This window comes from Saccopteryx leptura, chromosome 3 (assembly GCF_036850995.1).
Source record: "Saccopteryx leptura isolate mSacLep1 chromosome 3, mSacLep1_pri_phased_curated, whole genome shotgun sequence".
In the NCBI taxonomy this organism is placed as follows: domain Eukaryota; kingdom Metazoa; phylum Chordata; class Mammalia; order Chiroptera; family Emballonuridae; genus Saccopteryx; species Saccopteryx leptura.
Genome location: NC_089505.1, coordinates 284,195,408 through 284,212,978, shown reverse-complemented (window position 1 = coordinate 284,212,978; position 17,571 = coordinate 284,195,408). Strand labels below are relative to the sequence as shown.

At 35.3% G+C, this 17,571-nt stretch overlaps 1 protein-coding gene across 1 annotated transcript in view; it reads right to left on the bottom strand.

Moving 5' to 3' along the window:
• MEMO1 (mediator of cell motility 1) overlaps positions 1-17,571 on the bottom strand; it is a 152,109-nt gene that overhangs the window by 47,278 nt on the left and 87,260 nt on the right. The window contains 3 exon segments of the mRNA XM_066378583.1: positions 7,016-7,127; positions 9,846-9,958; positions 17,288-17,356. Of these exon segments, the coding sequence (XP_066234680.1) occupies positions 7,016-7,127; positions 9,846-9,958; positions 17,288-17,356 (294 nt within the window).

Genomic DNA, 17,571 nt, shown 5'->3' with positions numbered 1-17,571 from the left:
TTTAAGATCCACACAAATGATCCAGTTATACTCCTCATACTTCAGAAAGTTGAGGACAATTTTTATGTCATTATAATCTTCTCGCAGATGAGTTAAATAACCAATTGGAACTGCTGCATAAACATTACCGTTGCACATTTCAGACTCCGTTTAGAGCTGTCAAGAAATAGCCGCCATTCTGTCAGACTGTAAGTGGTAACACCTAGCTGGCTGAGAAGACTACTGGTATCATGACAGTAAACAAAGTGTTTGTCTTCGGAAAAAAAGTCCACAAAAATTTGTTCACACTTCCTGAAATGGGACACTTTAGCTGACCGGTGAAGTACATTCTTTTCTTGAAGCCTGGAGGCTAATAACTCAGCTGCTTTCTTTGATAGGCCCAAATCTCTTACTAAGTCATTCAATTCGGGTTGGCTAAACTGCTGAGGGGTTAATGACTGCTTGGCATCAGAAGAAGACCCTTCAGATTCTACAACCATTTCCTCATGCATCTTATCAAAATACACTTGATCACCATGTTCACTTTCTTTGTCCTTAGAAGAAATAAAACTATTGAAAACTGGAACCGGGAGTGTCTCAGAGTATGGGATAGGTCGTATTGCTGAAGGAATATTAGGATATGCGATCATATGCCGTTTTTTCTTGCCGATGCCCTTCGTATGGATCAGACAGAAATAACAGTCACTGCTGTGGTCCTTAGGTTCACGCCAAACCATGGGAATACCAAAAGGCATTCCTTTGCGTTTTCCTTTTGTCCAGTCACGAAGCATTTCTTCACAATTATGACACAAAATATGAGGAGCCCAATTCTTGTCTTGATCGCCAAGGGGAACTTGAAAATAGGCAATATATGCACGTGTCACAAATGATGTAATATTGCGCCTTTGACGTTGAAGTATATAACAGCCACATATATAACAGATGTGTCAGGACTATTCGTATATTTACGCCTACTCAGAGAAGCCATGATTCAATCTTAAAACAAAATAAGAGGGTGTTTTTATCAGATAATAATATTTTTCATTTAAAAACAACTATAATTATGTAAAAGTGATGTTTGTAAAACATTAATTGCCTTGTGGTTATGTTCAATCCAAGAGTCGTTGCCCTTTAACTCCAATTTAAAAACCAATGCATGCCATTAAGTGTAACAAAAAGAAATTAAAATTGCATAAAAACTAGAGCATGCACCAAAAAACTATTTCAGATTTGGAATCAGCGATGCAGAAATATATAGAAACAGTTCTAAAGCCTCATGCAACAGAAAATGAAAAAATAAAATTTGTTCCCCAGTGTTATATAACACAAAGAATGAATCCTAATTAAACCAGAACTGTAGTTAATAATAATGCATCAATATTGGTTCATCAATTTTAATAAATGTCCCATTTAATGCAAATAGTAAAAACTGGTTAGTTAATAGTGTTCGATACCACACAAAGGCATCTGATAGCAGTGTCCCCACTCAGGTAACTCAAAAATACAAATTAAGTAAACATAAAAATTATACATGAGTTAGTTTAACTACTTGGCAAACTATGCAAAATAAAGGTTTGGTTTTTTTAGAGTCTAAGTTTGATAACTCCAAGAGTTATCAAATCCTAACCACACTGAATTAGTAAGATCGACTACAACCTTAAAGAGAAAATGAAACATATGTTTGTTAATTGAATTTATTGGGGTGACACTGGTTAACATAATTATACAAATTTCAGGTGCCCAATTCTACCACACATCTAGATGGAACATATTTAAATACACTGTACTGTGTTTCAAACTGTCCATGTTCCAAAATATTGACAGTAACAAAGTATTATATGGCTAAGAAGATAATGATACTCTACAGTGAACATAAACAGTCTTACAGTGCCGTATTTCTCAAATGAACTCTTGCAAATTTATTAAAGCATCCTATTTACTCTGTACATTTTTCTATACAAAAGCACTGAAATTGGGGCAAAGGAATTGTTCTGTATCTTGATTATATGGATATATACACATCTGCATTTGTAAACACAGAATTTTATGAGATAAAGAGTACATTTTACTCTAGGTAAATTACATCAAAATTACAATTTTAAACTGTAAACTAACAGTGAATAGGAAGGAGGAAAAGGAAAGTGAACAGTAAAATACAAAGAAGAAGCGTAGCTGGGATTCAATATTGTTCATTTAAGAGTTAACTTTTTCCAAGATAGACGGTTTCTACATATTGTCGCTTAACTCTTTCAAATGCCATTACTATATGAATTTCAGTGGTAAAGATAATATATGGAAAAAGGATCAGAAAAAAGAACATAAGATATAATCTCTTATTTACATATTTTTATTTATACAAATAAACACATATAAGTAAAACCTCATACAAATACAAACATGCATATATTATGTCGGTATATGCATAATTTTCAATGTCAGTAAACACTGGTTGGGGAAGCAGAGAGGCTTTCTCTGTTCACTTTGTACTTCCTGATGCTGTTACCTTTTCAAACCATGTACATGTATTTTTTAAATTTCAACAGGGTTAATGAGCAATAGAAATATATTCATGATATGAAAAGCAGTAAAAAATTTGACTTCATTTTCAGAAAAATATTTAATAAAAGTATTGAAAATGGGAAGATCGTTATTAATTCATTTAGCAATTACTGAAATCTTTTTGTGTATCAGGTACTACTGTGCTGGGTACAGAAGATACCAAGTACACCAGTGCCCTCTGGCAGAGAACAGAATAGGTAACTACCAGAGAAGGGCAGCAGACTATATTAAGTAATTAAACAAAGAACTATTTAACTACTGTGGTACTATATGGTAAGCTGTTAGTAAATATAGTCACTACAAATTCCTCTCACCTCTGAATGCTCATTCCACTCCCTCCCATCAAAAGTAAAGCCTATCCTTCTCCCTCCCCTTAGACCAAGCTTTGCAACTTGCTTTGATAAGTAGAATGTGGCATAGGTGATACTGTACCAGTTTCAAGCCTAGATATAAAGAGGCCTGGAAGTTTCTACTTTTGCTTTCTTGCTTCTATGAACTGCTGTGTACTTCATGATAGTTCAAGGCTATCCTGCTTATAAGGGTCACCACATAGACCCTTAAGGATAAGAGACAAAAGGTGAAGATAGCATCAAGATGAGAACTCAGGTGCCTCTGTAGACAACCAACATCACAGCCCCAGACAGGAAGTGAGGGCATCTAGGAGCCTTCAGCCTAAGTAAACCTGACTCAACTGGCACATGAAACAGAGACGAGTTGTAGCCCCTCATCCTTGACCAAATTTCTAACCCACAGAATCACAAACAAATAAGCACTTTGAGGTGATCTGACATGCTATAACAGATCACTGAGCCAAAAAATGGTACTTGGAAAGGGTACTATTGTAACAGAAACCTAAAACATGCAATACTGGCTTTCGACTCATAAAAGCAGGCAGTAGTTGATCGGGCAACAAGGAAACTGGAAACTGGAAGAGCAGTAAGGATGACTATAGGAGGCTTGAATAAGGGTGACCCGTATTATATGCTGGCAGAACAATCAACATACTTGTCATATGAAGTAACCTGAAAGATTAAAAATATAACTAGTGAACCTGCAGATCTAGCTAAGATTTCCAGGCAAAATATTCAGAGTATCAAAGGCTTCTTTACAGCCACGTATGAGAAAAAAGATATAAGAAGAAAAGCATGAACCACAGAATTACAAGCAGAATTTTTTTTTAATACAACTGATCCTTTGAACGACATGGGTTTTAACTACACAGGTCTACGTATATGTGAATTTTTTCAATAAATACATACAGTACTATAAATGTATTTTCCATATGATTTCCTTAATAACACTTTATTTTCTATTTTATTGTAAGAATATAGTATATAATATATATAACATATAAAATATGTGTTAATTACTAAATTACTGAAATTCTGCAGCACACCAAAATACACCATATTTTTTGCTGATCTGACCAAAAAATAGGTATAATTTTGATTCATTCACATGGGACAGCTATTGTGTCGGCTGTTTTGATTTTTTTATTTGACAATGTAAGGGAAAAGAGGTCTGTGCCTCTGACTAAGTAGTCAGGGGCTGCATGTTTTAAAAGGTCATATAGTACACCAGCCTGCCGCAGCACACCAGTTGAAAATCACTGGTCTAATAGAATGCACTTGTAATCTGATATACAGAGAACCCACAAAGTGTTTAATGGAGTCCTATTCGTTTGGGGGGACACTGTTTCAAATGAAACAGGCCTAAAGAGGCCTTTAGGCTGTTAAAACTGTCACATACACAAAGCAGACTGAAATTGCTGCTCAGGTGCAAACAAGGCCCATTTTAGGGAGAGGAACCAAGAGCCCAAAGGACTCAGCCACAAGCCAAGAGAAATAATGAATTGTAAAGCCACTACCAGAGACAAAACTAAGTCAGAATAAAGGACATTCATTCTCTGTTCCCTGGTTAGATTTCAGAATTGCTTTAAACCAAAGGCTGCTACATGCTTCCCATTCTCTTTCACTCTCTAACAGGAGTATCAACTGGGGTTAACTGTTCCTATCTCAAAATTATATATTGAGTGTCTGAGGGAAAGGAATGTAACTTTTTTTAGTTAACAAGTATCTAAATAAAGAGGAGCTGTACCCAAGGAGCCTCTCCACATCCCAATCTAATGTAGAACATAAGATAATGGACTTTGAATCTGAGATCATTACTGAATGCTATTTCTGGGCAACATAGGAATGTGTGCTGCATGTTGGAGAGATATGAATTGTCCACCAGAGGAAGAACTGTGAAAGTCCATCTGCAAAGACGGCTGCCAACAGTTCCTCCTATTCATTTACACACATGCTACTCTTTCTCCTTCACTATAATCTTGGCTGATAGTGAGTTCTGCTTTGAAAAACAAAATGCAATGAAAACGATGCTATGTAGTTTCAGCCTAGACCTTAATAAGCCAAGAAACTTTGATTTTGTTCTCTTGCTACCCTGAATCACCATGTAAGGAAATCTAGGCTAGCCTTCTAGCGAGAGACCAAGAGTGAAAGGCCTGTTTAACGGACAAAAAGGCCACCTAAAGAACAAATGAAGTGTCTTTAAAGCCAGCGTTAGATCGTGAATATTTCTAGCCTGTTCAGAGCCACCTCAGTCAACATCTTGTGGCAAGGTGTTCCCTGACCCAAAAATTGTGAGCAATAAAATTGTTATGATTTTAAGCCTCTAAATTTTGGAGCAATTTGTTTCTCACTTAATGAGTGTGGCAAAGGCTACAAAGGACAACTATTGGGTACTTTCTAAAAGTCAGTATTAGGGATTCTAATGTAATCTGTGATATAGGGAAGATTTTCTTAACAATTGATATGCTTAACAGTAGTTATTTAACACTATTTAATAGAGGGGAAACTATGAACAGGAATTTTATTTGTTTGTTTTAAATTTCTATTTTTAAAAAATTTTCCACAATGCATGTTTTACTTTTGAAATAACAAAAATGCTATTTTGTTAAAACTTCTTTAAGGATATTGCTGGCAGTTTACTGTTTCTATTGTTTTGAAATCTACTAAGTCTAAAATATTTATTTTCTAATGACAAAACATCTCAGCAAATAATGAAAGTTTCCTATTATCCTACATAGCTAAAGAACGGAAGGTTTCAATTGCACTAACGCTCCAAGAAATAAACATCACATATTGCTTTAACAATTTCTGAAGAATTAGAATGCATTTACATACAATTAACCTAAAATTATACTGCTTATAATTTAGTATCACACTGGTTTTTAGAAACTTCTGCAGATTTATGCAGTTCCTCATAAGTATCATTGTAAACAGATATCAATAATGTAAGAATGAAAGAATAATACTTTAACAGAATTAGTAGTGGAAACAATCCCAAAATTCTGCAATAAAGAACTAAAACCAAAAAGACAAAATTACACAGAAGTAATGGAGATACATACATGTTGGGTTAAAAAGAAATCAACCACAAAAGCACAAGAGGATAAAATAACCCAGCATAGCAATATGAAAAAGCCTTGGGTTTGCGCTGACCACCATACATTCGCCACAACAGCACAAAAATGTTAATGTAATCTCAAATTTCATTAATGCAATTAACTTAACAAATATTTACTGACAACCTAAAATGCACCATGTCTTTACTGACAGAATACAGTGATGAGAACTAGAGAAGGAATAATGTCATCATATTTAAAACTAGTCAAACTATATATGGAATATTAAGTCATAATGGAAATGGTTGAAAATAATGAAAGAAATCTGACCTTCAAAAGGAAGACATTCTACTTTTAATACTGACCTAAAAGAAAGCTTTTAAAACAATTCTTTCATTGTACCAAAATAAATTAATGACTGCTAGGTGACTGGCATTGTGCTAGGCACTGAGGTATAAGTGGAGAACAAAATAGATATTGTCCCTGTCCTCACTCTACTTAGTACTACTGAGTCTGCTGAGTGCCCTATCACTGGAAGACCTTTAGCAGATATCAAATACTAATCTATCAAGCATATTATGAAAACAATTCATGTACTTTATGTAAGGTTGAAATAAATAACCTCTGATGCTGTTCCCAAATCTAATATTTTATATTACTTACTATGGCACTATACCAGAAAAGAGTATAATTGTTATTTTAAGATAAACAAATGTCTAATGAGTAAAGTAACAGGCAAACAACAAATACACACACATATATACAAACACACACACAGGGTTTTTTAATATTTCCTCCTATTAAAACAACCAGCTCAATTCATATGTTCAGCCTTTATAGGCAAACTATTCAAAACCAACTTCAATCCACATTAAGAAAATCCAACCTCAATTTTTTATTTCATTTCAAATAATTTTCCAGAACTGTGAGAGAATAAATTTGTATTGTTTTAAGTCAAAGAAAAAATTTTTAAATCTCCTTACCCTAATGATTATCTTACCCTAGTTAAAATAATTCCAAAGAAATTATTATCTATGATTTCTCTGGGATTTCTTATATTAATCAATATACCTTTCCATGGCTTTAGCTGTATAAGGCAAATGCATTTCAATACTGTGTTCATCTTCATCTGTCTGCAGAGACATGCGTTCAAACATTCCTGTCTTCCATAGTTCTCCGTAAACTAAAGAGATTTCAAAATATAGTAAAACAAATATATTAATGTATATCCTTATCCTGTGACACTCCATCCAGTAACACAAAACTACATGCTTTGGCAAGAGACAGAAGCATCACATAATATTATCCTTCGTTTTCTTTTCCTCTGTTTTTATTTTTTAAAAAAGAAAAAAATAGCTTTTTACATACCAGACAGAACAATAATACATGTAATAACTTACTAAGCATTTTTATGTTACATAGTTACATAAGTAATAATTTAAGTTTTTCATCAGTTCCTTTTATTATATCAAAAATCACCTTCAGGTCTAAGCCTTTCCTTAACTTGAATCTGCCATGCTAACAAGAACATAGTTGATTAGAACTCCTACTGAAATATGGAAAAATCTACTTGCTCATGAAGTTAATAATACAGTTTTTGAGTTTTGCTTTGCTTTTTAATAAAATAAATAGGATTATTATTTCATACCTCAGGGTCTGGCCATAGTAAGAACAGAAAATTCCCTCTAAGAATGCTGTTTTCCTCAAAATTAAAAATAAAGCTTATAGGCTAGATTGGAACATAAATTCACCATAATATTAAAATGAGCTAGTAATTCAGACCTTTCTGATGAATTACATTTAAAATTGAATATTGTACAGAAAGAAAATCATGGAATTTAATATGTATAAAAATTACTATATATGAGTATTTTTATGTTATAAAACTGAACCAATATTTTTATAACTACATCAAGTTAATGGGTTTGCCAATATCAAAGAAAGAATTACAAATGGTACTCTATTTTCTACAAAAATATACCTTATTAAAAATCTTCCAGGGCCCTGGCCGGTTGGCTCAGCAGTGGAGCGTTGGCCTGGCGTGTGGGGGGAACCGGGTTCGATTCCCGGCCAGGGCACACAGGAGAAGCACCCATCTGCTTCTCCACCCCTCCCCCTCTCCTTCCTCTCTGTCTCTCTCTTCCCCTCCCGCAGCTGAGGCTCCATTGGAGCAAAAGATGGCCCGGGCGCTGGGGATGGCTCCTTGGCCTCTGCCCCAGGCGCTGGAGTGGCTCTGGTCGCGGCAGAGCGACGCCCCAGAGGGGCGGAGCGTCGCCCCCTGGTGGGCAGAGCACCGCCCCTGGTGGGCATGCCGGGTGGATCCCGGTCGGGCGCATGCGGGAGTCTGTCTGGCTGTCTCTCCCCGTTTCCAGCTTCAGGAAAAAAAGAAAAAAAAAAAAACAAAATCTTCCAGGCCCTGGCCGGTTGGCTCAGCGGTAGAGCGTCAGCCTGGCGTGCGGGGGACCTGGGTTCGATTCCCGGCCAGGGCACATAGGAGAGGCGCCCATTTGCTTCTCCACCCCCCCTCCTTCTCTGTCTCTCTCTTCCCCTCCCGCAGCCAAGGCTCCATTGGAGCAAAGATGGCCCGGGCGCTGGGGATGGCTCCTTGGCCTCTTCCCCAGGCGCTAGAGTGGCTCCGGTCGCGGCAGAGCGATGCCCCGGAGGGGCAGAGCATCGCCCCCCTGGTAGGCAGAGCATCGCCCCTGGTGGGCGTGCCGGGTGGATCCCGGTCGGGCGCATGCGGGAGTCTGTCTGACTGTCTCTCCCCGTTTCCAGCTTCAGAAAAATACAAAAAAAAAAAAAAATCTGGCAGGCTATCCAATACCAAAACTGTCTGACTGTCACAACAAAGTTTTAAAAATTAAGTATGTCCTCTAAAACTAGCTCAGGGAGTAAGGCTAGTAAAAATACAACTTCATTAATAAGATAAATTCTAACAAATGGCTAATACTCCATGATACTTAAAACCCCAAATTATAGAAATTTAGGCCTAAAAAAATAAGAAAAACGTAGGTGATCATTTCTTTTGTAAATGATTTTTTTTTACTGTACAGAAGTAAATTTTGTAAAATTTCTTGGAACAATAGGCAGTCAACATACTTAAAATATAATTTGATGAACTGGAAGGACACACACCAAGTCCATAGATAGAGGTGGTTACTGGTGGAATGTAAACTGATTCGGATGAGTTCAGATGAGGAGAAAATTCTAAGTCAACTGTGGATGATGAACACATGAATATTTGGAACACTATTTTCTATACTATTTTGTATTTTTTAACTATTCTCCCCAATCCTCCAAAAATACTGTGTAAAGTAAAACATTAATAACACATTTTTTTACTTTACACATTCAATATATAAAATGATTACCCAACTAAATAAAAACTGGGATTTCTATGGAAAAAAATGAAATCAAAATAGATGATTTAAAAAATAAAATAGACAAGATTTATGTAGCACTTTTCCTTCAGAGTTTCACAACTACAGTCTCATTTTTCCCATAAAAATCATTCAAGAAGAAATAACGGCATTATCACCATTATTTATATACACAGAGGCAGACTAGCATGCCCAAATCTTTAATCCAGTTGTGATGGCTTCTAATTTCTTGTCTCACAGTACAATGAGCGCATGGTACTTTCCTGAATATAAATGCAACCGCTAGTTTGGAGACTAGTGGATCTGACAGATTTTTGTGGTTGGCAGAAAAACTGTGATTGTCTTTTAAGCACATAAAAAATTTTCTTTGTTTTCATTTTTAGTAGATGAGTTACAACAAATTTTATTTTTTAATTGAGGTATTATTTTAAAATTCAGATTTATACTTTAATTAACTTATAATTCCTATTTTTAAAAATACCTTTAGCTGTTTAAAAGCTGGGTGATTTCTATATACTTACTCTTTTGGTCAATACGAAGGTCATATAGAGGTGTCCTATATATATCCACACTGGAAAGTGCACATCGAGAGAGGGGCACATGATGAGAGGGCCCAAGGATGAAAATTCTCCGGCTAGGAGATACACAACAAAAAACACAGAACAATTGCACTTCTCACAAACCTTATTAAATAAAAGAAAAAAGAAAGTAAATCTTTAAAATTACATATAGTACTATTTTTCTTGATTGATTTCACTGCCTACTATTACGTGCTAAATTGTGTTGCCCTAAAATTCCCACATTGAAGTCTCACCCCAGTACATCAGAATATAACCATATTTAAAGACAAGGTCTTTAAAGAGGTTAAGTTAAAAGGAGGCCATGATGGTAAGGCCTGAATCCAACGATGTTCTTGTAAGAAGAGGAAGAGACACCAGGGTTGCACAAGCACAGAGAGATGACCATGTAAAGAAGCATCAAGAGGATACAGATCTGCAAGCCACAGAGAGAGGCTTCAAGAGAAACCAACCCTGCCAGGACCTTGAACTCGAACTTATCAACTCCAGAACTGTGAGAAAATCAACTCCTGTAGTTTCAGCTGCCCAGTTTGTGGTACTTTGTTATTGCAGCCCTGGCAAACAAATGATTTGCTCCTCAGTTAATTAAGTTCATTTCTTTATCTCTGTCTTTTTGTTGGAAGGCCTTTAAAAGAAACATGTGCAACACACAGAAATACCAGTTACTAATTACCTACAGTAAACCAACCGGCTATGCTTCAACTCATCTCTGTATTCACAACAGCTAGAAAGTTTTCAGTAACTACAGTGACTGAATTTTAAACATTTCAGCTATTAAGTAAAATTTCAAAATTCTAACACATTCTAAACTCGCCTTCTAAGGGCTACTACATTTTCAATAAAAATGCATAATAGTATAGGTTCTACAAATCCACACAAAGTATTATGACAAAGAAGCATTCTGATAAAGCTATTTTCATATTTCTTCCCTGGCAGAGAAAAAAAGGTATCTTGTGGAGAAGAATTCTGTGTAATAAACTATCTCTGTTCCCATTTAACTAGAAGTCCTTCTCAAAAACAAAGAAACTTGATTATGTGTTACTTGCACTGTAGGCTAAAGAAAAGAACTAGGCTACACTGTAGCCTGAATCATTACAATCCTTTTATCCTGACATCAAGAATAAAATTAACTTCCTTTCATTTTATCTCAAACATCCCTACAATCTAAATTCCCAAACTATCCATTTTCTCTGTTCTCCCAGATTCACATGAATGAAACTTACACACACATACACACACCACACTCACACACAAACTTACTAACCCAAAAGATCAAAATACAGAGAAAGAAGGAAATATATGATTGGCTATGTACCTAGAAAATTAAGGGCTAATCATTGCTCAATTAATGGACTAAGACTAATCCATGAGCTAGTTCTTTCATATCAAAACTTGCAGGCCAAGAATGTGTGTGTTAGCAATATATTTATTTTGATAAAATTCTATTACAGCTAAGACAATTAACCTATTGTCTGCTGTATGTTATTTGCTTTTTGGAGAGGGTGGGAGATAAGAAAGAGATGAACAAGAAAAAAATCAATTCTCAATTTAGATCCCAGAACCTCCTCACTATACCACACACAGCAAACATCGAAGACTGCATCCACAGGCTATTTCTAGTGAGAAACATAATCTCTTTTCCTGTTCCTCCCACCACCGATAATACTCACTTTTTGTCATCACCATTATGATCAACTTAATAACCATTTCAGAAAAAAATAAAATCTATAGATTGCCCCCCAAAATTGATTAGATTCCCAAATGAACATGAAACACCACTATGTTCTCCTATCTTAACAGCACATAAATATCCCCATGATGTTTGAATTAACATCTAATGTGAGGCATAGATAATAGTGACTCTGAGTATTTAAGTTGCCTAAGGACAAGTATTTATATGAACAAGAATCAAGTATAGAAAAAAGCATTGTTATGTTTGAGGAATACATTTTTAGGAAAAGATAGGGGAGAGGGATGAATATTTAAAATCAGAGTACTCGTGGGAATCCAGGATAATTAAAGTATGAAAAGACTTTTAGAATATCAATCTAAACTCAAGGTTAGATACATTTCATAAATAAGTGTAGCAAGGTCTCACAGTGGCCAAAAGATGAGCAGAGCACTACTCCAGAAATAAAGATCACAAGTTCAGTTTGAGAGGTCTAACTGCCTCCTCGAATACTGACTATTCATTCACCTTGCTCGTCATTTTGTCAGACCCAAGCTAACTGAAAAGATGCAGACTGCTGGGGAAAAGACCTCCCTCCAATCGGAATTATCCAACTGTGTATCCAGCAGATACTTCCCAATTAGGTAGAAACTCACCGAAGACAACCTAGTGAAGCTCCACATTTAGTTAAGAGAGATATTAGGAAAAAAGAAGCTTAGGTCCCATCAACATAAAAACCTTAAAAGTGATATACCTAAAAACAAACCAAAAAAGTCCAGGTATCACTGAAGTTTCAAGAAAAAGAATATATTAAACCAGAAGTAATCACAAATGGGTCTCTGTTAGCTGGGTGCTAACAAAAGGAGTACTAATAGTGAAAATTAAAAACACAATTTCTTTTATTTGTGCAACATTGCTAGATCCACAAACAGCAAGGCCATCGAAATATTTTGGAGAGAAATGAGGAATAAACACATTAAAAGCAATGCTACTTCCTCTCTATTTCCTAAATTCCAAGGTGCTTCGTCTTTAAAGAAGTAAATATTAGCATGTCATCACTGATGTCACACATGTAAGAGAAACCTTTACTATGAAAGAATGGGGGAAAATTAGTAGGCATTCTCTTAGAAATAAATGTAGTTCACATATAATACCTCCAGAAAATTCACATTTGCGGAGTTATTTACTATGAGTGTCATCTGTGAACCCAATACATAAGTTACCTGAGTGCCCTCATAAATATTCAACCACTTATCCTAAATAATGTAACACAAGTAATTTTTAAAAGGTTTTTCATGGCAAGTGCAGATATTTTAATTAAAGAATACAATGTCATGTGGCCCCAAATAAGACTCCTTTTTGATCTCTTTTCTGCCATGCAAAACTTTCTGAAAGATATGAATCAAGTTACTATCTAAGTAACTCAATTGAGTTTATCTTTATTTTATTAAAGTTTTAGTAATGGAAAAAGACTTTGTAACTATACATACGGAAAAGAACTTAACTAAATGTATCCTTTAAAAAAATTTTAAAGGCCCTGGCTGGATGGCTCAGTGGACAGAGCATTGGCCTGGCATGCGGACATCCCGGGTTTGATCCCTGGTCTGGGCACACGTCTACATCTCTTTCCCTTCCTCTCCCCCTTCTCTCTCTCTTCCCGTCTCACAGCCAGTGGCTAGACTGGTTCAAGTGTGGGCCCGAGACACCTAGGCCAAGCACTGGCCTCAGGTACTGAAGATAGCTTGGGTGATTCAAACATGGGCCCTATATGGGGTTGCTAGGTGGATCCCAGTCAGGGGATAAGCAGGAGTCTGTCTCTCTATCTCCCCTCCTCTCACTTAAAAAAGAAAAAGAAAAAATTTTAAATAGCTAGCCAGGTTGCTAATTTTGAAACATAAGTTGGACACTATCACTCTCCTACTTAAGAAGTCTTTCAAAGGCTTTTCATGATCAGAGGATAAAATCCAAAATCCTTAAAATGGGTTCTAAAATCTCAAATAAAACAGCCCCTTTTTTTATTACTCTTGCCCTTGATCACAAGACTTTTGTGTACACTGGTCTTCTTGCACTTCCTTGATGACACAAACAACTTGGCCTACTTCAAAGGCTCCACATGTTCCTTTTGCTTGGCTTAAAAATCATCTCTCCTAAGATGCCTTTCTCAAGGACGTATCCAGACCTTAACTACAATCTAAATCCAATCACCCTGTATCACAGCAGTTCTCAAAGTGTGAACTGTGAATTCCTCAAGAGTCTTTCAAGAAGTCCACAAAATCAAAACTATTTTCATAATAATACAAAGAAGTTACGTGCCCTCTCCATTGTGATGGTACCTGCACTTCCAGTACAAAAGTGAGGCTGGGTAAACCGCTGGCACATCAGAACTACTGTCAGGTAGGTAATGGAATCAAGATGTACTAACAGTCATGTATTCTTCACCTTCACCTACACTAAGTCTTTCTTTAAGAAAAAAAAAAAACAAAAAAACAGTTTCACTTAATTTCATTAAATCTTAAAATTTGAGTACAATTTTATAAAAATATTCTGTGACAAAATTTGTAGTAATAAAAGCATGAAGTACTCTGCATATAGAAGGATCTCAGAGGAAAGAATGTGTGACTGTGAGTTGTGAGCTAAACAACTTTTTTTATATAACACAATTTTTACATTAAAATATGGCTGTAGACAAATTACGGTTATTCTAATTTAGGTAGCTGGTAGAAATTTTCTAAGATGAACAAAATGAGCCTGCCACCTCAAAGAAAACATTTGACATATTTGTTGCCAATCACAAAATTGAAGCTTTCAAGTGAAAATTAGACTTTTGCAAAACTTCTATCCCTGTGAGATTGACAGCTTCTCAATAATTAAAGATTTTTCTGATGAAATTGGTGGTTATCTTACAAATGATTTTTTTGACACTGTATGATAAAAGTCCACATTTGAAAAATCTACATAACGCAATAAATAAATACTTTCCAAACGTTCCATGCAAGATGCTACAAAAATCATGTGAAGGTAAAAGATCCCTTTAGAGGGCAAGACAGTACGAAAGATGATCCTGGTTGACAGGTAGAAAATGGATTCGTGTGAAAGCTCAGAATGGAAGCTAATGGTATAGAATTCAACCTTCTCTCTCAGAGAAAGTTAAATTTATTATTTCTCTATGTTCCTCATAGTTCCTAAAAGTTTCCCACATTTTCTCAAAGGACTCTGAAGACACTGCAAATCTAAGAGAGGGGCACTTCCAAGAGATTATGACTGTCTATTATTTTTAACACTCGGACCTTCATATTTATCTATTCAGAATTCAATTATTATATATTAATTATAAAAAATAAGCTGATTATATCATCATCTATAATTTGTCTCTCTTTTTACTAACCTCCTTCATCATTTTCTTAGTTCTTGGTTCTCTTTCCTTTTTATTCCTTTTTTCTTCCATTTTCATTTTTCCATCTACTTATTTAGCACGAGCTTTCCACTTCTACCAATATTGGCTCTACATCTCTCTATGTATTATTCTAAGGCCAAATTTAATTTCCAATACATCATCATCAATAAAAATTCTGCCAAACAGAAAAAGATTTGTAAAAAGCTGTTACACAAACAGCTTAACAACAGCTTAACCTTAACAACAGCTGGTTTACAGGTCCAGGGTCAAATAAAGAAAACTTCTGAAAATCTTTCCAATCTAATTTCTATTTGTTTTCATTCATGAAATAATTTAGCTAAAATTATATATTAAACATGTATCAAGAAATATTTGTTAATGATGTCCCTCAAATCATCAAATATAAGGCAGGGCTAACCAAAATTTCATCAATCTGGCACATCATTTTACTTATTATTTAAAAGTTACTAAAAACAATTTTCAACAAAAGTGTGACAAAATGTGCAGAACAACTACATAAAACCAAAAAAGAGCAGTTTTATTGTTTTTAAAAAATTGAACAAATTGCTCAAAGGAGAAAGAATAGGCTGTGGGTGAGATTTTTTTTTTAAACTCAATGCTGCTCTGAGTTACTTTTCAATGATGATGCTTCATCTCTAGTAGTACAAATGTACTACTATTACAAGTACTACCACTAACAATCAACATTAAACAGAAGAGATAACTGATTTTTATCTATTCACATAGTGTGTATGCAACTAGCAATACAGACTGGACCCTGATACTGATTCACATGTAGTAAATTAACTACTGTATTTAAATAAAATGCTGGTCAGAAAATTAAGTAATTTGGGTGGTTATTTCCAGCAGAAATTTTTAGAAGTTGTCATCTCTGTTATTTTAGAAATTAGCTTTTTAAAGTTCACAAGTTTCTCATTTTAGAAAGTAGTATACTACTCAGTCTCAATTTGCCAGAAAGATGTTTATAAAGCTAATTTCAGAGATGACATTAAATTATTAAATGCTTATATGCTTCAAACACCATAACAAATACAGTCAAATTCTAAAATAATTCAGGTACCTTATTCTGTCAATGAAAATTTATTCTTCTTTCATTAACCACAACTTAATAAGTACTATAAAGAATTTTAACTCACAAAGTGATTAAAACAGAATAAAGGGTTCTGCATTTTTCTTAAAAATGCTCACCACCAGGTTTCCAAAGAAAAAATTTAAAACCAAAATATTTAACTGTTAGTGTTCTTGGACCCAATTCCAACGTATGTGTGTTGGGTGGGGGTGTTCTCCATACCTCCAAAAAGCAATTCTTGGACACTCTCTGCCTGGAGATAATATCAGATTCCATAAGTTATGGGTTTTGTCCTGCAAGACTGTCCCCAAACCCCCAATTCAGATGCAGTCAGAAGCCCAGGTTGTAACCTATCCTTCTGACCAGATGGCTATATAAATCAGGTTCCCATGACCCCCACTCCTTGGGTTCAATTAATTTGCAGAGTGGCTCAGAGAACTCAGAGAAACATTTTACTTACAAAACCACTGATTTATTATGAAAGCATATAACACAGGACAACCAGTTAGAAGAGATGCCTACGACAAGGCCTGGGGAAAGGGAGTGGAACTTCCATGCCCTCTTCAGGGTGCCACACTCCCTTAGATCTTACCAACCTGGAAGCTCTCTGAACCCTGTCCTTTTGGGCTTTTATGGACGCTTCATTACATAGTAATGACTTATTAAGTCATTGGGCACTGGAGGTTGATTCAACCTCCAGGTTTCTCCCCACTCCCCAGAGGTCAGGAGCAGGACAGAAAATTTCCAGCCCCCTCATCATATCATTGGTTCTCCTGGCAACCAGCCCCCTATCCTTAGGTGAGATCCAAAAGTCACTTCACTAAAACTCTCTATAACAAGAGCCATCTTTATCATACCCAACACTTAGAGAATTTCAAGGGTTTTGGGGACCTGTGAGTCAGGAACTGTGGACTAAAACCAAATATATATGAGAATACATTTTGGTCATCTGCATGACCAAATATATATTTCTTATAAATCACAAAATCACATTAACCTTCTAATATTTCCAGAACTAAACATTTTACCAACCAAAGGAAAGATTAAAAACTAAATGTTCAGACAACAAAAAATAGAATTAAAGCTTTCTATAACCTATAAAAGATATAATCAAATTTATAAAAAGTAAAATTCCTATTGAAATAGAGAATAAGTATGCAAAACAAATTACTTCTACAATGACAAAGCAATTATGATATCATTCCCAGCATCATTCTAACGCTATTACTTACGTAACAGCTGGATCCACTTGTTTGTAAGCATGAGCAGCACAAGACCCGCAGTACGTGTATCCTGCATGGCTACAAAACAAAATATTTTTAAAACTTAAATCAACAGATTAAAAAACCAAGATATTCTGAAAAACTTTTGAAAGAAATATAACTATGGCAAACATAACAATTGAATGTATATATTAAAAAGCGATGTGACTAATAATGAGACTTCTAAAAGATAATCAAAAAGATAATTATTCTGTATTCTGATTTTAAATTTTAAAAAGGATTCTGTAATTTTT